This window comes from Gobio gobio (assembly GCF_949357685.1).
Source record: "Gobio gobio genome assembly, chromosome: 18".
Lineage (NCBI taxonomy): Eukaryota > Metazoa > Chordata > Actinopteri > Cypriniformes > Gobionidae > Gobio > Gobio gobio.
The window spans coordinates 29,540,538-29,563,406 of NC_137111.1; the positions used below are offsets into that span (position 1 = coordinate 29,540,538).

The 22,869-nt window shown below is 38.6% G+C and overlaps 1 protein-coding gene across 2 annotated transcripts in view; it reads right to left on the bottom strand.

The window, feature by feature from the left end:
* Positions 1-22,869, bottom strand: part of slc24a3 (solute carrier family 24 member 3) — a 116,908-nt gene that overhangs the window by 76,591 nt on the left and 17,448 nt on the right. For both annotated transcript variants that reach the window (XM_079843363.1, XM_079843364.1), the window contains exon 2: positions 13,761-13,901. In XM_079843363.1, coding sequence (XP_079699489.1) covers positions 13,761-13,901 — 141 coding nt within the window. The remainder of the gene's footprint in view (positions 1-13,760; positions 13,902-22,869) is intronic.

Genomic DNA, 22,869 nt, shown 5'->3' on the forward strand with positions numbered 1-22,869 from the left:
AACTTCAACTAAAAAGCCAGTTCTTTAATAATGTCATCCTGCTGGAAGTGACATCAGCAGAAAAAGCAACAACAGCAATTAAACAATTAAAGTCACTGTTTGTAGCAAACATTCTTCAAAATATCTTCTTTTGTGTTCTGCAAATAAAAAAATAAAGTTATGTAGGTTTGGAAGATGTAGGTATGTTCATTTTTAAGCGAACCATGCTTTTAAAGCTGCTCTATGTAACTTTTACATCCACTAGAGGTCGCTTATTCAAAACAAAGGCGTAGTTTGATGACACCAAGTTTGAGCATGGATTCATGGGAGATGTCATATTCACCTCACAGCGGTGGAAAAGAATCGGGATAGGACTCGGGCAGAAATCATGTTCATGGATGAGATTATTAACATTACTGTAGTATGAAGCAGAGCAGGACCGAGTGTTGTGAAGCTGAGCAAGGCCGCAGGAGCGATTGTTAATAAGAAGAGCGGAACACACACTTCGCGAGCATCTGGATTTTTATTATGCCATAGTCACCGGCGCCATTTCCGCTTTTTCCAGTCATGAGTATGAGGTAACGCAGGGGTTTTCAAACTTTATGACGCTAAGGACCCCCAAATATGATGAACCTTTATGGGGGACCCCCTTCCTAAAATCCATCTATATATTTTTCTGTATGAAAAAAAAACATTTTAAAGTGTTAGATAAATAGTAAGTGTGACATTATAAATACAACACATTGTTTCCAAACATAAATTGGCTATACTTAATATTGGCTGTATAAAATTTTCAATAAAAATGTATTTTGTATAAGCAACTTTCACAATAAATGTATGCAAGCAGCTTACGTACTGCGTTAAGAATACTGCCTTACAACCCCAGTGAGCAAGATAAAGGGGACTATAGTGAAGAAAAACTCACTAGAAAGATATAAAGCAAACATATACAATTTTGGAAAGTATGTATACGACAAAAAAGGAGAGAAACATTTAGACTGCTCGGTAGACTTTATCCATTTTTGCTTTGATCTTTATTCTCTTAAATGTTCTGGGGACCCCTTAGAACCTTGTAGAGGACCCCTGGGGGTCCCCGGACCCCAGTTTAAAAACCCCTGAGGTAACGCGGCTCTGTTTATCACATTATACATCGGAGTGTGTTGAAAATGATGTTATGACGTTACTCTGTGCGTTCGCTCAGCGGCTGCTATGACACTTGTTGCACAAAGCAGTAAGAGTAAAGCGTTTCTGCAAAAGAAACCGGAAACCGAGGGTAACGCAGATATGACGCAATCGACAGGCGACTCCCTTACACGTCCCGGTTCCTTGGTTAAAATAGCAATTTTCTCACGATTTACAAATAGCTGGAAACATTTGGGATATTGTAAGTACTCAACTGAACAAAATATATAACACTAGCCTAGTGGTTTTTGGATATTTTGAAAAATTCTGCACAAAAAAAATACATAGTGCACCTTTAAGTTGTTTGTTTTCTAGGCAAAAAGAACTGAGAAGTGAAATGAATGACAAATTATATTGGTGGTCCAGTAGCTCAACTTGCCCCACTCCCCATGTTCCAAAAAAGCAATACAGCAGTACATTATAATATACATGCAGAAACACACAGCATTCAATCTTAGAAATACTTAGAAATACATATCAAGTTTTAGACTAACTGGAAAACACATGCCCAGCAAAACAATAAAATAAAAAAAGCGTATTGTTCTCTTACACAATATTGCAGGTGTTTAATGTCATATAATCACACAAGCTGCAACACTGAAACACTGAATATATTGTGATTTCCCCTCCAATCCATGTTTAACACTACCTTTCAAAAGGACAATTTTGATATATTTTTCATGGAATATTGCGGTATTTGTTATAAATTATTTATCCTTGCACATCATTATTTATTTTTTAAATGCATGTGCCATTGTAATCTTTAATCAAAATAACTTCCCCTCCTTCTTGCAACAATATCTATTCTCTTCTCTAACAACTGTTTTCGTGAGAAGACAGGACAACCCGTCACTCACATAAGATCACAGAAATAGCAAACCTCAACGATCCAATCAATTCCAGACAGACAAAGTCCCGCCATAAAAAATGTTCTTGTTCGAGAAATTGTTTCACTCAGATATACGTCACAGTAAGGGAAAAAAAAAGAATATCACAACTTCTGTTTTAAAACTGGAGTACTGGAAACATTTCTAATGCGCACGAGTTTGAGGAGATGAAGAGACATGAGGAGTTTGATAGTTCAGGAAGTTCAGTGGGTTTAGTGTCTCAAGACAATTCTCAGTGACCTTGAGGTGAATTCAATTTATCAAAATACATGCTTCCCTTGAGGTGCTGTCCTTGGCTATCCATTTAAGCCTCCCTGGGAGAGGCAGCTCAAATATGTCTAGAGTCAGTTCAAATTGATTTTCATTATTAAGGAAAAACTGCATTAATGAGATTAATGGTGTGCAAAGATGTCTATGTTAACTTTGATTTATTGCTCGGGTTACACAGCAAATCATGCCGAGAAATACCAATTAGATGTTCGAGCAACTGATGAGAACGTCCCCGCAGGTGTCACAAGGTTCAACAACCGTGGTGGTTCCTCGGGACGCTTGCTGGAGTGATACTGTGAGAGTGACGTACCCTAGGCTGCTATGCTGAAAGTTAATGCTTCATTACTGTGTTTGTGAAGGAGCGGCTCGCAGGTACCTGCACACTACATGAGTCAGAACACAGACCCACGCAACGACAAGAAAACCTCACACCACTACCACACAACATCTGTGGGAATGTGAGTGCGTGGATGCGTGCGTGTTCACATGCTTACAGCAGGGGTGTGTGTTGTTGCTGTTTGTGTGAGTACGCATGCTATGTTATGCTTTTTTCTGGCCCCTAGAATTAATTGACAGATCTGCAAATGCTTTCACGATGCAGAAACATGCTACACGTGACCCTACGCACTCCACGCTACACCATGCACACTTAATATTACACCCTTTACACTACATGCTGCAGACTATAATACTCTGTGAACGTATCATACGTATCAGAACACTACAACCTACGAGCTATACACTACATCCATTATATTCTACACTTGACAGACTACATGCTACACACTGTACAGTACCTTATACACCGATCAGGCATAACATTATGACCGGTGAAGTGAATAACACACTGATTATCTCTTCATCACAACACCTGTTAGTGGGTGGGATATATCAGCAAGAGAACATTTTGTCCTCAAAGTTGATGTGTTGGAAGCAGGAAAAATTCCCCTGATGGCTGTGGCCTCTTTCCGCAGGATTATGTGCCCTGCCACAAAGCAAAAATGGTTCAGGAATGGTTTGAGGAGCACAACAACGAGTTTGAGGTGTTGACTTGGCCTCCAAACTCCCCAGATCTCAATCCAATCGAGCATCTGTGGGATGTGCTGAACAAACAAGTCCGATTTATGGAGGCCCCACCTCACAACTTACAGGACTTAAAGGATTTTCTGCTAACATCTTGGTGCCAGATATCACAGCACATCTTCAGGGGTCTAGTGGAGTCCATGGCTCGACGGCCCAGGGCTGTTTTGGCAGCAAAAGGAAGGCCAACACAATATTAGGTCATAATGTTATGCCTGATCTGTGTTTGCTATATGATATGTCACATCTTACAAACTATACACCATATTCTACACGCTAACTCTAAAACTATATGCTACACCCTAAAATCGATTTGCTATAGCCTACACACCTTAAACTTTATAGAGATATTTAAACCTACATAGATCACTTTTAATCATATAGCATTTTTATCTCACAATTCCACTAATAATGCACACATCAGACAAATTAAAGAAACTGATGTTCAAAATTACTGCAATTTTGGTCTAATAGGACTTAATTCAAAAAGCTCAATAGCATTTTACACCATGTTAATTTTTCCTATACATGGGTTGCTTTTCCTCAGAAACTGACTTGCTTTGGGGAATGGTTCTGATAGCTAGAAGTAAATATTTGAGAGATGAGATTACAGCTACAGTAAATCAAGCCTAAGCCTGAACCACAATTTCATCATCAAAGATGACGCAAACCCAGATTTCATGCAGGTGCGGATGTCATCTAAACGCCCAGAGGGCAAAGAGTAATATTGTTTCTTATATGCACAATAACACACATTATCATACCCTTCTCTGCCCTCATCTAGATTATGACTGTGAGTTTGCATGAGTGATTACAATGTCTGCCATGATTTGATGTGGCGTTCCCAAATTATTCCAGGAACTGGCGAAATTTGCAACATTGTGCAACATCATCTCAATGTCCATTTATAGTAAAGCTCAAATGCGTATACAAGCCCACATACACAAAAACAGATACACCCTTAGAGAAGAAGCAATAGATTCTGATTCGCAGCGACACATCGCGTGTAGCAGGCTTTGTCGTCACTGCACTGAGTAATTTGACATTTAGTCCCCCCCCCACACACACATACACACCTCCCACCCTCATCCCCCCTTCACAGTGGAAAGATCATACCTCCAACTTTAACACAATGACAATGTATAATATGTGTAATTTGACAACGAGTCATTAAAGGCATAAAAGACATTCTAATAAAGGGATGAACATTTTTGGACTCAATGTAATATCTTTTTCTTGCTGTCGTCTTTCTTTCAGCAGTCTTACCGATATGTGAAGCCTTGTTAGGTTGTGTACATCCATGAACAAAGACTATTCATCTGCATTACTTTGAGCATAATTCATGTGTGTGAACAATATGTTTGTGTCGTGTGCATTTAGTCATCCAAGCATTCAGACATCAAAGTCCTCGAATAGCGGGAAATAACACAATTTACCAAAATATATCTGCCAGTTCCTGGTTAAACAGGTAGCTCAGATCGCGCCCGATACCTCACGCAGCAAGAGAAAAACGCATAACATTTTATGTTTAATAAATGTAAATGTCTAACATCCATTTTTGTTGATTCACTTCACTATTAACCTTTTAATAACCTGAATAAAATATTGTTTTATTATAAAGCCTAAATAAATATATATATTAAAAAATGTGTTTCTGAAAACATATTTCAGCATTAAAAATACAGTATATATATATATATATATATTTAAAGCTATATTATTAATATGCATTTTCCTTACAAATGTGCATAACCCCCCTCATGTGCGCATACACACACACACACTAACACACAGTCTTGCACATTCTGACCTTCTCTTCTACATGTGACAGAGCTCCTCGGGCCAGTGCATCCTCCTGAATCCACATTACCACTGTCCTCAGCCTGTCATACTGTCCGCAGGCCATTCTTTATTTAGAGTTACATCACAACTCCACAGTAAAACACTCAACATGCATGCTTTATTTAACTCCAAACACACACTGGTAATGTGATGTAGACCGTTGTAATGGAGTGACATGGCTATTCCCACAGGAAACAGAATGGAATAAAACCACATGCAAGTATATATACATATACACTACTGTTCAAAAGTTTGGGATATGTACGATTTTTTAAAATACTTTTATTCAGCATCAAATTGATCACCAAAAAGACATTTATAATGTTAAAAAACATTACTATTTCAAATAAATGCTGTTATTTCGAACTTTCTGTTCATTAAGGAATCCTGGAAAAAAAATGTTTTATCCGTTTCAACAAAAATATGAAGGATCATGTGACACTGAAGACTGGAGTAATGACTGCTGAAAATTCAGCTTTGCCATTACAGGAATGAATTACATTTTAAATATTACTTTTGACTGTTTTTTGAACAAATAAATACAGCCATGCTAATAAGAGACTTCTTTCAAAAAGATTTTATATCCATTTTATATTTTATATTTCATATATATCTATCATACGTTTTAAACTCTGCTGCATAAATTGTCCCTTGCATAAAGTGAGACTTACTAAGGGGTCCAACTTATTTTTGCCTGGTAGATGGGGGGAAAAAAGTGTCAAAATACCCATACATTTACACTGAGAAGCAATAAATCTTAGGGATGATAATATCATATAGACTTGGCTATGGACTCATTTGACTCTGAACACTCTTGTAACCACCTAGCAACAGCATAGAACACCTTAGCAACCACACAGCAACGTCCTGTCAACAACTCACAACACCTAGCGCCTTGACATCTTAACAATATAGAATCAGTTTAACCTGCACAATATAAATTTAACCAACTCCAGCCTGCCTTGACTTAAAAAAATTAACATCCCCTCAACGAATCATGCTTGCATGATGCGTTTCTCTCTCTTTCTCTCTCTCTCTCTCTCTCTCTCTCTCTCTCTCTCTCTCTCTCTCTCTCTCTCTCTCTCTCTCTCTCTCTCTCTTTAAATCCTCTGCCTCAGCATTTCCCAGAAACCTCTCCTCAAAGGGACTAGAGTCACAGGAAAACCTGGTTAGTCACAGCGAAGAGGACAACAAATATCTGTTTGAGCCTGTCTAAAATATCCAGGTTGAGCCACCAGGGAATGTCTCCTGAGAAAGCCTGTTTATTCTGAGTGATGCGCTTTGAGTTACTTGTTTGTCTGATGGGTAGCTCAGAGTCAGCGAGAAAGAGCATGGGTAAAGTAAAACATGGAAACTAAAACATCTTAAGGGATCTCTTTCTCTGCTCTGTACTTGTGGCAGGAGGAAGGCTGGTCCAAAGCATAGGGCTTTGAAGCAAAGTGGAAGAAGATCTGTGGATCTCCTTGGAGATGTTCTCATGTTCTACCTAGCATAAAAAAACTAAAATAAAACAACAACAACAAATGTGGGGAATTTACTAAGAACGAAGAACACTTGCTAAAAACATTGTTTATTATAAAATCTGAGCAAATTCTTGCAGATCGATAATTATTTTAATGTTATGTCCAATAACTTATTCAAATGTTTACTATACTGTATGTACTAGTTTGTCAAAATGAATTAAAAATAACGCACAATACTAATTAAAATCATTTTAAATGCTACAAAATGTACAGTATGAAACAATTATTTTGAGAATCCTTAAGATTACATTTAACAGTGTTAATAAATTATTAGTGTTTTTACAGACTAACTTGAAGAGAACTTATGTTAAAAGTGAACATTTACAAATAAACATCCACTATTGACTGATACAGATACACTAGTTTAGGGTCAGTAAGATTTTTTATTTAGTTTTATTACTTAAAAATAATAATAATAAATTGATCAAAAGTAACAGTAACGACACTGATAATGTTACAAAATATTTCTATTTCAAATAAATACTGTTCTTTTGAACTTTCAATTCATCAAAGAATCATGAAAAAATGTGTTCCACAAAAAATTAAGCAGAACAACTATTTCCTTAATATTGATAATAATAAGAAATGTAATATAATTTGCACCAGATCAACATATTAGAGTGATTTTTGAAGGATTATTTGACACTGAAGACTGGAGTAATGTAATTTTACAATATGTTAAAATAAAACATCTATTTTATATTGCAATAATATTTTACAATATTACTGTTTTTACTGTATATTTGATCAGATAAATGCAGCCTTGGTGAGCATAATATTTTTTTTAAATATCTTACCGACCCAAAATGTTAGTGTAAATAAAAAAAAATATCTAATAATGGTCAATATCCAATATGCTATATGGTGCATTCTTGCTGTGTATGTGTATGACAAAAATGCAGAAACAAAGAGAGAAAGAGTGAGTGACAATTGCAAAAGAGACAAACTGTGTTTATAACTGCAATATTGGCGTTTCGGTAAAGCGTATAGTAAGCACATTTTCAGTCCATTCTCTACACCGATTGTGCAAATGCAGCTCAAATCGCTAGAGAAAGAGATCTGAAACTGAGCCTATGAGGCGAGGGAGGTGTAAACTGTAAACAAAGGCCATTTGAGAGCACACAACTCCAAATCAGGAGTTCCTATGAGAACATTGACTGCTTCCATTTGTCTTCAGTGGACACAGTAGGATTCATGTAGACACAGAAGAGGTCTGACATGTTAGCAGTTCTGCTTCGTAAGAGGAACATAAATATGACTGACATAAGAGGAAAAACTCCGTCTCCCACCACAAAAATGTCATTATTGAGCAGGACAAAAGACTTTATTATTGTGCAGAACCAAAAATGGCAAGTTAGTTCACTTTGCAGCTTTCCATGAACAGCTGTAGAAAGTTCAAGTGGTAGAAAGTGGTTAAATGTCCAAGCTGTGTGCCGCATGCTGAAATGCATCTTTCATAATGTGCCGTGTTTGTTTTCTACACTATGCATGTGTGTTGTGTCAATGCGTGTAGAGGGCCGCCGCCTGGCAAACTACCCACGCAGCACCGCAACATGGGCATCCCACAGATTAATCGCTGTTTCTTGTTCTTTCTGGACATCTCTATTCATTCTCTCTGTCCCTTCTCTGTCTTGTGGCTTTTATGTGACTGTACTCTTGAATTAGACTTTTTTGATATATATTAAATTTTTTGTGCGTTTTTGTCAATTTAATCTTTTATCTTTATAATTTGTATATTTTTCATCAGTTTATCTTTAGTTGATTTAGTTTTAGTTATTTTAGTACTTCAACTTGAGCTAAATGAGAAATGTTGCCTTTGCAACTAGCTGAAATAATTTTATTTCAAGTAATGAAAATGTTTTTATGGTTTTAGTTTTAGTTAACAATAATAACCTTTGGGTGAACTATGCCTTTAATAGCACTAATTATTTTAAACTCTGTTCAGTTCATGTGACTAAATGCCAGAAATATATATAAAAAAGATATTTCAGGTGAGTACTGAAAAGATAAATATAACATGGTGGTCTTCCTGTAGAGGACATCAGCATGGCAACGGCAAACAGGAAACAAAGAGAGAATAGACAGGTGAAAAAAGGTGAGAGAAGGCATTTTAATCATCGGTCAGATCGTCCAAGTATTCTCTCTGTCGTAAGCCTAATGTCAGCACAGCTCTCAAAGGTCAGGTCACATGACTCATCTGCTAGCCAAATGTCCAACTGCGTAGATAGAAACACAAAAACAGGAGCACACTTCAGCTAGAGGAAGTGAACACAATATAATAAGATGAACACAATGAAAATAATGATAATTCTGAAATTCTGACTGGTTCAAAGGTCATAATGCGTCAGCATTGCTTCCAGTCAGTCACTGTTATTGCTTGCGCAACATTAAATGCTGTGTGTCAGACAATGGGAGTTGATGGATGAAGAGATAATTAACAGCTCATTAGCTTCAGTAATCAAGCTAATGACGGTTTGTCTGATTGTTATGATGCAATTGTAAATATTCAGGAAGTGCCGAGGAGGATAATGTGCACAGGCAGAACTCCTAAAGATTCACGGTAGAACCTTCTAAGCCCAATAAAGGAAAGGAAAGAGAGAATACATTGTCAGAAGCCGTTGCACATAAAAGCAACATTAATATCATTAAATATTATTATAATTAAAACATTTATAAAGTTAACAATTGTTTTATTTTTAAACTATAATACATAGATTACAATATATAGTGTTTGATAGTGTTTGATTAGCCTGGATGCCAGCCGAATTTATCCCCTGCCACAACATTTGAGGTTGGGAAGTTCGGTCTGGACTTGATCCGTTGTGGAGCAACTATGCTCGACCTAGAGCTGTTCGGACCAATCAAATTGTCAGGGCGGGCTTTATACGATGATGGACTGATGATCAACAGTAACGTAATCATCTACGTCACCAAAGAGCGCTTGGGTTGAATTCGTTCTAATCCTAAATGGAGTTCGTATATGCATTCATTCACCTTTACTATTTCTCTCAAAAATTATGATTGTGTTGCGAAGTACTCCGTGTATCCTTAAATTATTTTTTACAACACCAGCAAATATCGTTTCCACTCATCTTCTTCTTCTACTTCTTCCAGTGTGCATGCAGTTGAGTTCTGCTGACAACTATGTGTCACTCAACATATGTCACTTATTCCGTTGCTCTGACTGGTTGTAGGTCTATCCAATTGAGTGCAGAGGCATTTTCTTTCCTGGTTCGGTCGAAACACGCCTCATAATAACAGCCCATTGGAACAGTATCAGACTCATATTCTGACTAGAATCTGAGTATGACGACGTCAGGCTAGTTTTTGATCATAAATACAGGAAAAACATTAAAAGTGTGAAAAATCATTACAATATAAAAGATCTGCTTTCTAAATATATTTCAAAATATAATAAAATACACACATTTCCTGATGGCAAAGCTGAAATTCCAGCAGCCATTACTCCAGTCTTTCATATTTCTAATAAGCTGATTTTCTTATAAAGTGACATATTTTGTATTACTATCAATTGTGAAAAAAGTTGTACTGCTTAATATTTTTGTGGAAAATCATGATACATTTATTCATGATTCTTTGATGAAAAAAAAGCATATTTATTATTTTCAACTTATTGCTTAAAATAGAAATTATTACACTTTTGATCAATTTATTGCGACCTTGGTGAATAAAGTATTGACATTAAAGGCAAAACAAGGTCCCTCTGTCACGGCACAGTAATAGGTCTCCAGTCTAGTATCACTTTGTCAAAAATAGCCTATGCTTTTAGGCCCAGTTTCACAGACAGGGCCTAGATTAAGCCAGGATCAGGCCTTAGTTCAGTTAGGGCATTTAAGTAGCTTTTTATAAAAGTGCATTAGAAAAAAGCATTACTGGTGTGCATCTTGAGACAAAATATTTTAAGATATGTCAGTGCAAGTTGCTTTTAGTTAAAATAGCTCAAACATGCATTTTAGTCTGGGACTAGGCTTAAGCCTTGTCTGTGTTAAGCGATGTCAAAATTTCTTTTTTGCAGCAATGAGACCAAAACGTGGCATCACAAGTTCAGGAGTGACTCCTGTAGTTTGCAATGATAACATAGGGCTTTCATTCATGCATTTAAATGCTGTTGTTATTCTCAACACTTGTGTATGTGTAGCAAAAAACAGGTTTGAATAATCAAGATATGAGTAAGACGTATTCTCTAGTGTACTGTGTAGACTTCTACAGCTGTATTAAAGGAAGAATAGTTTTAAACAGCAGAGTAAGGAAACCCTCAGCCTGTGCCAAGGCGCCAGGCTGGTGTTAGAGACGGGTGGGGGAGCGGGCATCTGGACACGAGCGAGAGCTTAAGAGCACAGCTCACTCTTTAACGGCAAGATCAAGGAGATGCTTGGCAAGGAACACAGCCTCCTAAAACACCAGGACCCCACTTGGAAACATTCACCCAAATCCGCCCACAGAAAAAAACACAAACAAAAGCAGGCAGGCCACGCTGTGTTACGGACGCAAAGCTGCTCCCTTTACACCTCATAACAGCAGAGCCGGGCCGTAACACACTGAGCTCACTGTACATACAATGGCTCCCCATGGAAAATGACCTCCTCTGTTTTATTTCTGGACAGATGTCAAATCATAAGTTTTGCTCTATCTCACTATCCATAAGACTTGACATTCTTATGAGTTTACTGCAGATTACGTGTTTCCCTTAAGCCTAAAACACTCCCTTTTTCTACTTTAACCACATATAAAATATAAAAGTCAAGCCAACACATATAAAATAACAGTATTTACGACATACAGTGGCCCCACTCTAGTGGAGTACACTCTAGCCACATTTAACAATATATGCATAGCTCCATTGCATTAGAAACAAAATATCAAACTAAGTGGCATCTGCAAACAAATAACACTCAAATAATTCCCATAATCAGCTTTACATTTTTTGAGCCATTTGTGCAATTATTTCTAACCATTATTTTTAACAATATACACTACCGTTCAAATGTTCGAGGTCAGTAAAAAAAAAAAAAAAAAAAATAAAAAAAAATATATATATATATATATATATATATATATATATATATATATATATATATATATATATATATATATATATATATATATATATATATATATATATATATATATATATATATATATATATATATATATATATATATTTTATATATTATAATTATATAATTTTTTTTTTTTACTGATCAAAAGATGCCTAATTTCAAATAAGTTCATGTCAAACAACATTCTATTCATCAAAAAATCCTGGAAAAAAAGTATCACAGATTTCACTAAAATATTAAGCTGCTCAACCGTTTCCAATATTATAATAATAAAAATGTTTCTTGAGCACCAAATCAGCATATTAGAATGATTTCTGAAGGACCACGTAACAGTAATATCTCACAACAGTTTTTACTGTATTATTGATTAAATAAATGCAGCCTTGGTGAGAACAAGAGACTTCTTTTAAATGCATTAAAAAAATTGTAGCGACCCCAAAGCTTTGATGTATATTATTTTATAATTCAAAACGTATTTCTAGTTTCACACTTAATTTTGTGGAATGTTTTGCTATTACGGTTTGTGCTATAATTGTTTTAAAAATAAATGGATCAGTATCAGAGTCATATTCTGACTAGAATCTGAGTATGATGATATCAGGCTAGTGTTTGATCATAAATACAGGAAAAACATTAAGTGTGAAAAATCATTACAATATAAAATAACTGCTTTCTAAATATATTTTAAAATATAATAAAATACACATATTTCCTGATGGCAAAGCTGAAATTCCAGCATATATTTGTTTTAAAAATAAATGTCTATGGGTTTGATGTTCAAATACTTTTTGGGGCCACTATATAAAACATATAAAATACAAAAGGCTTACTGTATAAACATGAACTTCCTGAGCAACAAACAAACTGAGTAGTGAAATGGAATCAGATACTAACGGTGTGCTGTAGTAGCTCCCTGTCTATGGTAAACACTTTGCAGGGGGGAAAGAGGAGAGCTTTGAAAGAAGAGGGAGGCGGTCAATCAATAGACCCACAGAGTATCGATGACCCCTTTGTTCAGCCTCGCCTTTCCCTCAGACCTGTTCTAATTGACCTCTTCATATTGTCCAAGAGTGTGGAGCACAGTGTAGCCTAGAGAATCAAATTACACAGCATATCTACACCAAGTGTGCAAATAAACAATGAATAACAACGAGGAAAAATAATGAGGAACAGATTGGAAACATCAAATTGTTTATACTAATTCTGTCAGAAATTAAAAGTGGGTGTGAATGTGTTTACCATGCTTGATGGTACAGGCATCAACCAAATTGCGAATCAAACTCAGCCATAGCAGCTGATAGAATTCTATTACATTTGGACTGTCTTTTCTGAGCGCAGCTTTACTTTCGTAGACCCCATTTGTGTAGAGGTTAATGTTTTAATTAGGTGACATGTCTGGTCCTCAACTTTACCAGAAATCCATTGTTAACTTTTGACCTGGCCACGGCTCACAGGTCTCTATAGTTTGAAATACACATTATGTTCGCTAGCCTGCAGCGAGCCCCAAAATGAACAATAGCGAAGTCTGTGTCAGCAAGATTACTCACTCAGAATGCAACAAAAGGGTTAGTGTCCGAGTTACTGATGACAGGACTAACACCTCTGTGAACTCACAAATCGGCGGAGAACAAATAAGAAACATGAGAATATTTCATTTTTAAAAAGCATCACTTGATTGTGAGGTTCAAAGAAGCCTGATACACATCCCAATGTGGAAAAAACTATTTCAGAAGTGAAACTTCGCACGACTTAATCACATTGTGATGTTGTTTCCAGTTAATCGGGACATTAGTCATCTGTCATGCTAAGTTCCTTACCAAAAACAATCATCTTCCAGTTTCATCTGTGCTGTTGAACTAAAAGAGCAGGTAGATTGTGTGAGGTTTTGTGTGTGTGTGTGGTGCTAAATCTCTTACCAGGCGGTGTGCAGTTCTTTTCAGCATTGGACCCCACCTGCACCTCATCTGTGTAGTTGCTGTCAACGTCAAAGTCCTGCAGAAGCCTGCGACTCTCCCACTTCTCACTGTCTTCAACTGAGAGACTGGAGAGGCTATAACCTGCAAAACACATAGGAAAAGCATTTTCATTAACCATGGCTAGATTCACCAACATTTGGGTTGTAAAAGATATAACTCATTTGTTACATTTATATAGCGCTTTTCTGGGTACTCAAAGCGCTTTACATAGAAGGGGGGAATCTCCTCAACCACCACCAATGTGCAGCATCCACCTGGATGATGCGACGGCAGCCATATTGCGGCAGAACACCCACCACACACCAGCTTATTGGTGGAGAGGAGACAGAGTGATGAAGCCAATCGTGTATATTATATATATATATATATATGGGGATCATTAGGAGGCCATGATGGACAAGGGCCAATGGGCAAATTTGGCCAGGATGCCGGGGTTACACCCCTACTCTTTATCGAAGGACATCATGGGATTTTTAATGACCACAGAGAGTCAGGACCTCGGTTTCACGTCTCATCAGAAGGACGGTGCTTGTTACAGTATAGTGTCCCCATTACTATACTGGGGTGTTGGGACCCACACAGACAACAGGGTGAGCACCCCCTGCTGGCCTCAATAACACCTCTTCCAGCGGCAACCTAGTTTTCCCAGTTGGTCTCCCATCCAGGTACTGACCAGGCTCAGCCCTGCATAGCTTCAGTGGGAAACCAGTCTTGGGCTACAGGGTGATATGGCTTCTGGCTACAATGTGACAATCCTCTTGCAAGGTAACCCTTACTAAAATAAATAAATTACATACACACAAAAATATATATTGTGTAATCAGAATTATTGGCATCCCTTGAAAATATGATCAAAGATGGCTGTAAAAAATAAATCTGCATTGTTTATCCTTTTGATCTTTCATTCAAAACATTCGCAAAAATCTAACTTTTCATTGAAGTAAAAGAATTGAAAGTGGGGTGAAACTCACATTATGAAATAAATGTTTTTCTCCAAAACACGCTGGCCACAATTTTTTTATGAGTAAAATATCTCTGAAGTACATTTGTTTGCATACCAGGGTGACTAGGAACATGAAATTGTCAAGCTATGACTTCTTGTTTCACAGGAGTATAAATAGGAAGAAACACAAAGGCCAAATTCCCTTAACCACTCATCACAATGAGTAAAACCAAAGAATATAGTTCTGATATGCAGCAAAATATTGTTGAGCTTCACCAAATAGAAAGTGTCTGTAAGAAAATTAAGCACCGGAAATTTCTATGTCCACCATCAGGGCTATAAATAATTATAATAAAAGTTCCAATCAACTAAAGATGTTACAATACTGCCTGGAAGAAAACGTGTGTCTATATCGTCCTAATGCATGGTGAGGACGAACGTTTGAGTGGCCAAAGACTCTCCAGGGATCATATATGGAGAACTGCAGAGATTAGATGAGTCTTGGGGTCAAAAAGCATAAAAAAATATATATCAAACAACCCCTACATCACCACATGTTTTTTGGAAAGGTTTCAAGAAAAATCTTCCTCGCTCATCCAAAAACAAACTCCAGCATATTCAGCTGTCAGACACAACTGGAACTTCAAAAGGGACCTGGTTCTACGGTCAGATGAAACTAAAACAAGAGTTTTTTGGCAGCAAACCCACCAAATGGGTTGCACCCCATGCCCATGGTTAAATATACTGCTGAATCTTTAATGTTGTGGGTCTATTTTTTTGCTGGATGTCCTGGATATCTTGTTCAGATACATGGCATCATGGATTCTAGCAAATACCAACAAATAAAAAATCTAAACCTGACAGACTCTGCTAGAAATCTTATAATGGGTCATGGTTGGATCTTCCATCAGGACATTGATCCAAAATAAACATCAAAATTAACACAGAAATGTGTCAGAGAACCGTCCCTTCTTCCATGGCCGTCCCAGTCCCCTGACCTGAACTGTATAGAAAATGAGTGGAAGAGAAGAGAAGCACCACCAACATGGAGCTGGGAATATAAAGGATCTGAAGAAAATCTGCATAAAGGAATGGTCTCTGGTCTCTTGTCAGGTGTTCTCCAAAGTTGCATTTATTGGTGAATGTTATGAAAAATCATTACAATTTAAAATTACTGTTTTCTGTTTTAATATATTTTAAAATGTAATGTATTCCTCTGATGGCAAAGCTGAATGTTCCTGATTTGGTGCTGAAGAAAAATGTCTTACTATTATCAATATTGACATTGTGCAGTTAACAGTTAATAGTTGTGCTGCTTAATATTTTTGTTTAAGATGTCAAAATGCAGCCCAATTAAATACCTGTCTGTTATTAATGTTAATCAAACAACTACAGATGTTAAATAAATGTATTCATATTATATAAACCTACTGTATCTGAATTTTTTTTTTTTTTTTGTAATTTGCTAATTTGCTTATTTGTTCTTTTATATAGCATAAAAAATAATTAATATCATATTACATTTCTCATATTAGCCTATGCTCATATTGCCCACCCCTTGCCCACCTGCACATACCAGCTGATATACAATGTGGTCTTGATTTGGGTGGTCACTCTGCATTTGAAAGTTTGAAAGGGTTTTAAATCTTCTAAATCAAGTAAAAGTAATTTAATCATGCCAAAGTCAACTTTAATCATTAAAAATGTAATTTCCAAACAGCAAAATTGTGGCCAGTAAAAATGCTGAGTGGCTAGTAACTTTGGAAAACCACTAACCACAGTGGCTGGTGAGCGAAAAAGTTAATGTCAAGCCCAGGTCCATGCTGAATAAAAGCAATTATGCAGATAATTTTGTGTATTGAATGTAAGTTTGACAGCAAAAATAATACATACATTCAAACGGAAAAGTTTGAAAGAAGCTTGTGAGTTATTATTAATCCGTGAGTGTGACAGTAATTTACATGTATTCATTTACTAGATGCTTTTATCCACAGAGCTCAGACAGAAGAACAAGATATCAGCCAAAACAGTTGGTAGATGTGACACTCTTAACCAAAACTGAGTCGAGATGGCTAATGAAAAGTCTGACTTTCTAGATATCCACAAATGACTGATGCCCATTGAAAATGCATTGGCCCTGAATGTCAACGTGAGAATTGCAACATTTTTCCCACCTATTATTAGCCAGACTTATAATACAAACTAAAATCCACAACGCAGCTGAGTCTCAGAGTCATGCATCTAAGTTGGGCTCCTCGCAGTGTTGACCGGTCCAGCCCAGTATTACTGTGTGATTTCTCCTATTCACACCGCATTCACAGGGACACAGTGAGCCGGAATGTGTTACATACTGTTAAAATATCACAGGCTCCACTTCTCATTTGCGTTACTGTGAGCAACAGAGCCCCGAAAGTCAGCTGGAGAATATTCATGAGGGCCGTCTGTGGTGCGGAGTTAGGCCGAGGCGTAATACAAATGACATCACGAGGCGAACGCTCCTGCAGCAGCGCCTCAGCCCGGGCTTGTCTGGGAGGGGGTGATTATTCTGGCAGCACTGTCATCTGGGTCGCTCTGTCCTCAAGCGCCTCTGCCCTTACTCCACTCCGCTTAACTGTCTTCCTGAGCGCTCTTTTCAGAGCACTGGCCCCCACTTACCGCTCCAGTCGCTATAAATAAAACCTCTATATTTATCAAAAAACAGCACTCACGATGGGTCTTCGGGGCTGTGTGGTGCATTGTGACGTGACGCATTTTGACATTGTGATGTGACGCGAACAGTGATACAGAACTGGGATCTGGTTGGAAGGAGCGTCAGAACACCCCGTTCTTCTTCTTTGGCACTGATAGGAAACTTGAGTTTGTCTTCATCAACAAAAAGAAAAAGAAGGGGAAAAAAAACTGATCCAGGCACTGACATTCCTAGCAAAAACTGTTTAATAATTCATCGCCCCCCTGAGATGTCAAAAGAATCATGTAGTGAAGTGAAGACGGTTGTGACACTTTTGGAAAATGTGACACCTTAGTGTCTTCCTCATAGTTAAGAGACAGCCGCGATCTGTCTGGGACATGAGAGACGAGCAAGATAAATACAAAACTGAGCCACACAGACAGTTCATAGGTACATGATCCAAATAAATGAACACAATATTTCTGTTGTTTTAGCTCCCGATTCACTAAAGGAATTATGTAAATTAGCACAAATGTGCTCACAAAATCCATACTGAAAGCAATATTAACACAGCAATTCTTGATTTTGCAGGCTAGTTCTGAGTGTTAGATTGCAGAGGATGCAGACTAGGGGCATTGTCCCTTTTGAAGAAAAGTAATTTCGCTCTGAGGCCATATTTGCAACATCTCCGGGCAGCTATTTTGAGCATTTAAGACCAAATAGTGAAATCTCAAAAGCTTTTTAATAACGTTTAAATAACGTTTCAAATCAGCTACACAATCTAACATGAACTGTCCAATCAATTTGATTTCTTAGGCTCAAATAGCATTTGAAAGCATATATTTCAGGTTGGTCCAACCAAAGCGCATGTGTATGCGCAGATTGTTTCTATGGGAACTGGAGCTTCTAACAGCAGCTGCGGTGACGCAATGACTTTACCAATTGCTGACTGGCTATTTTAGTTAGAAGGCGGGACTTTGTACACTGCTTTTTTTCCCATTCCTAGTAATATGAGTGAATCTTGGTATACTGTATACACAGCCAATGAACTGAATGGAGAAAGACTGAAATCACAAAAATAGATTGTTTCAATGACATTTTAAATCAGCAATAAAATAGTATCATAAATGCCATTATCTTATAATGCTGAATGATACATTTAAATTCATGAAAGTGTGCTCATCTATACATGTGTGTACATCTGTAAAAACACTTCTCCATCATTTGATTTATAAATGCTGTCATGATCAATTGATGATCAAAATGATTATCTCTTTTAAATACAATTCAATTTACTGCCTACCTACTATAGGTAATAGCAATGTTAATTTCAGAAAGCAACTAGCATTGAGTTTTGTGAATAAAGTGCAGAAAAGAAATGAAGGTTTAATTAAAAATATGGTCCAACCCTATTTTATCACATTTAGATTTAAAAAAAAGAATTAGGCATGTGTGATTTTCGCTCGCCAAAATGGCCCAACTGTTTAGAGAATTTGCCCCTAGCCTTTATTTCTTACTCAACTGGGCTAAAACGCAACAACGTAGCTAAGCAATTAACCATGCAGATTCTATCCTTAAACACATGCTAGAGAGGAAAGTAGCAGCTCCATTAGAGTGAGCAAAGCTCTGGCTCATTGTGCTTCATTGTGCTTCATTGGAAATATTGTGTTTCTCTCTGACATGCTGCACAGAAATGGCATTACCTGTGCAGCGAGCCAGAATGCACACTGCACACACACACACACACACACATGCGGCAGGAAGTTACTATGGAGATGTGACGTAACTGCAGAGAACAGAGAACAGTGACGACATCATGCTCAGATGAACATGGCTAATCGCACGCAGAAAACACAAGGATACACATCAGTACACGTGCAGAGAATAAAACAAATGAATGCATGAGATAAAGAATAAACTACAGATAAGGCACAACCCCAATATCTTAATGCCACACAAAAAAAGAAAAAAGGAGAAAACTTTACTTTTGTTGCATTAAGAGATTGAATTTAGCCATCATTTTTAGTTGAAATGGATGTGAGTAATTCTAATTAGACATTTATATTAATACAAGAGGGTCTGAGATATTCTGCAGAAGTATTTTAGGCATTTCTAAGTAATGAATGTGAAAGTCTCAGCATGCAGCTGCACCAGAGAGCCCAAGGCACCTCTACGAGACACCCTATTAAAGAGTCAGTCCCTCACTGAGATTGAAAATGCACACGTGGTGACTTTTAGGATTATCATGTCCCAGTGGTATAAAAATAAATATTATGTAACAATCAAGGTTTACACACCTTTTGACCAATGAACCTCCATGACTTGGAGTCCTTTGAGATGATATTTTAAACAAATGCTATTTTAACTGCACAACAACACTAATGCTTTAAACATTGATAATAATAAGACATGTTCCTTGAGCAAAGTATATTAGAATGATTTCTGAAGGATCATGTGACACTGAAGACAGGAGTAATGATGCTGAAAATACAGCTTTGCCATAACAGGAATAAATAAAATGTTAAAATATACTAAAATAATAAAAAAAAATTAATAACATTTCACAATATTACTGTTTCACTGTATCTTTGTTTAAATAAAGGCAGCGGCTATTTGCAAACAGTGATATATGCTATTTACACCAAGTGTTAATAGCAACTAGATTCTATTTACACTAAGTGAAAATAACATTTTCTTAGCTAGAGATGATATTTACACTAAGTGCAAATAGCTGTAGATGCTATTTACTAAGTGAAATAGCATATTATGTGAAAGCAGTGATATATTCTATTTACAACATATAAAAGTAGCGTTTCTTTGCAATATGTGTTAATAGTAATTACATTCTTCACTTTATTTTGACAGATACACACTATTTGCACCTCAGTTTTGTTCTACATTAACAGGATGCAATGATAACATAGAGTGTAAATTATTATATTTATTAAAAGTATTAAATGGATGCCGCCTTAAACGGGACAATAAAAGCCCTCCCTACACCTAACCCTACCCCTACCCCTACCCAATAAATGTTTTTATTATTATTAAACATTTAGTCAGGCACTTTATTTCCACTTTTAGAACATTTCCTTAATTTTATTCAAAGTAAATGCCTTTCCGATGTGATATGTGATGGGAAAAGGGATAAGAGCGAGCTCTGCAAAAGGCGGATTCGAACCCGGGTCGATTGCATCAAAACCAAGGTCCTTAAAGCCTTATGCTTTACTGATTGTGCCACTGAAGATGTTGAAATATGCGCTTTTTTAATCTTGTTTGGCCCAACCAGGCATTGTTAGGTGGACCTACACAGCTCATGACCATAGGTGAGAGTAGGAACGTAGATTGACAGGTAAATCGAGAGCTTTGCCTTACAGCTCAGCTCCTTCTTTACCACGACAGACCGGTACATCGACTGCATTACTGCAGAAGCTGCACCGATCCGTCTGTCAATCTCCCGTTCCATCCTTCCCTCACTCGTGAACAAGACCCTAAGATACCTGAACTCATCCACTTGAGGCAGGAACTCTCCACCAACCTGAAGTGGGCAATCCACCCTTTTCCGGCTGAGAACCATGGCCTCGGACTTGGAGGTGCTGATTCTCATCCCAGCCGCTTCACACTCGGCTGCAAACCGTCCCAGTGCACGCTGAAGGTCCTGGTCTGAGGAGGCAAACATGACAACATCATCCGCAAAAAGCAGCGACGAAATCGTGTGGTCCCCAAACCGGACACTCTCCGGCCCTTGACTGCGCCTAGAAATTCTGTCCATAAAAATTATGAACAGAACCGGTGACAAAGGGCAGCCCTGCCGGATTCCAACATGCACCGGGAACAGGTCTGACTTACTGCCGGCAATGCGAACCAAGCTCTTGCTCCGGTCGTACAGGGACCGAACAGCCCTAAGCAGGGGGCGGCCGACCCCATACTCCAAGAGCACCCTCCACAGGATGCCACGAGGAACACAGTCGAATGCCTTCTCCAAATCCACAAAACACATGTGGACTGGTTGGGCAAACTCCCATCAACCCTCCAGCACCCTGGAAAGGGTATAGAGCTGGTCCAGTGTTCCACGACCGGAACGAAAACCACACTGTTCCTCCTGAATCCGAGGTTCCACTATCGGCCGAATTCTCCTCTCCAGTACCCTGGAATAGACTTTCCCGGGGAGGCTGAGAAGTGTGATCCCCCTATAGTTGGAACACACTCTCCGGTCCCCCTTCTTGAAAAGAGGGACCACCACCCCGGTCTGCCAGTCCAGAGGCGGACTCAGGGCGGATCTCATCCACCCCCGGTGCCTTGCCAACGAGGAGCTTTTTAACCACCTCGATGACTTCAGCCCGGGTGATGGACGAGTCCACCTCTGAGTCCCCAGCCACTGCTTCCTCAACGGAAGACAAGTCGGTGGGATTGAGGAGATCCTCAAAGTATTCCTTCCACTGCCCGACGATATCCCCAGTTGAGGTCAACAGGTGCCCATCTCCACTGTAAACAGTGTTGGTAGGGCACTGCTTCCCCCTCCTGAGGCGTCGAACGGTTTGCCAGAATCTCTTCGAGGCCAACCGATAGTCTTTCTCCATGGCCTCACCGAACTCCTCCCAGGCCCGATTTTTTGCCTCCACGACTACCTGGACTGCAGTCCGCTTGGCCTACCGGTACCTGTCAGCTGCCTCCGGAGTCCCACAAGTCATCCAGGCCCGATAGGGCTCCTTCTTCAGCTTGACGGCATCCCTTACTTCCGGTGTCCACCACCGAGTTCGGGTATTGCCGCCTTGACAGGCACCGGAGACCTTACGTCCACAGCTCCGAGCGGGATCCGGTCGAAGCTCTGCCGGAGGTGGGAGTTGAAGATCTCTCTGACAGGGGGCTCGGCCAAACGTTCCCAACAGACCCTCACAGTACGTTTGGGTCTGCCGAGTCTGTCCAGCTCTATCTCTAGTCGGTACCTCTCGACCTCCCGCACAAGCTCAGGCTCCTTCCCCGCCAACGAGGTGACATTCCAAGTCCCTAAAGCCAGATTCCGTGTCCAGAGATCGGGTCGTCGGGGGCCTTGCCCTCGACTGTCGCCCGATCCACTATGCACCGGCCCCTTACGCTCCCTCCTGCAGGTGGTGAGCCCACAGGAGGGCGGCCCCACGTGACTCCTTCGTGACTCCTTCCCACCAGGCACTCGCATACGAGTCCCAACCCCAGGCCTGGCTCCAGGGTGGGGCCCCGGCTGCGCCATGCCGGGCGACATCATGGTCCTTGCTGTAGTTGAAATCATAAGGGTTTGTGAATTGGGAAATTACAAATGCATAAATAATGTTTCTTTTTATGTTTGCAGTCATGCTCAAATTTGTGAAAACAGCTGTCTTGCTTCTGATTATATCACATGTTATAAATCCAGATCTCGTACAATAACTTTTTGCAACAAGATCTTGAATTTTGCGAGCATTTGT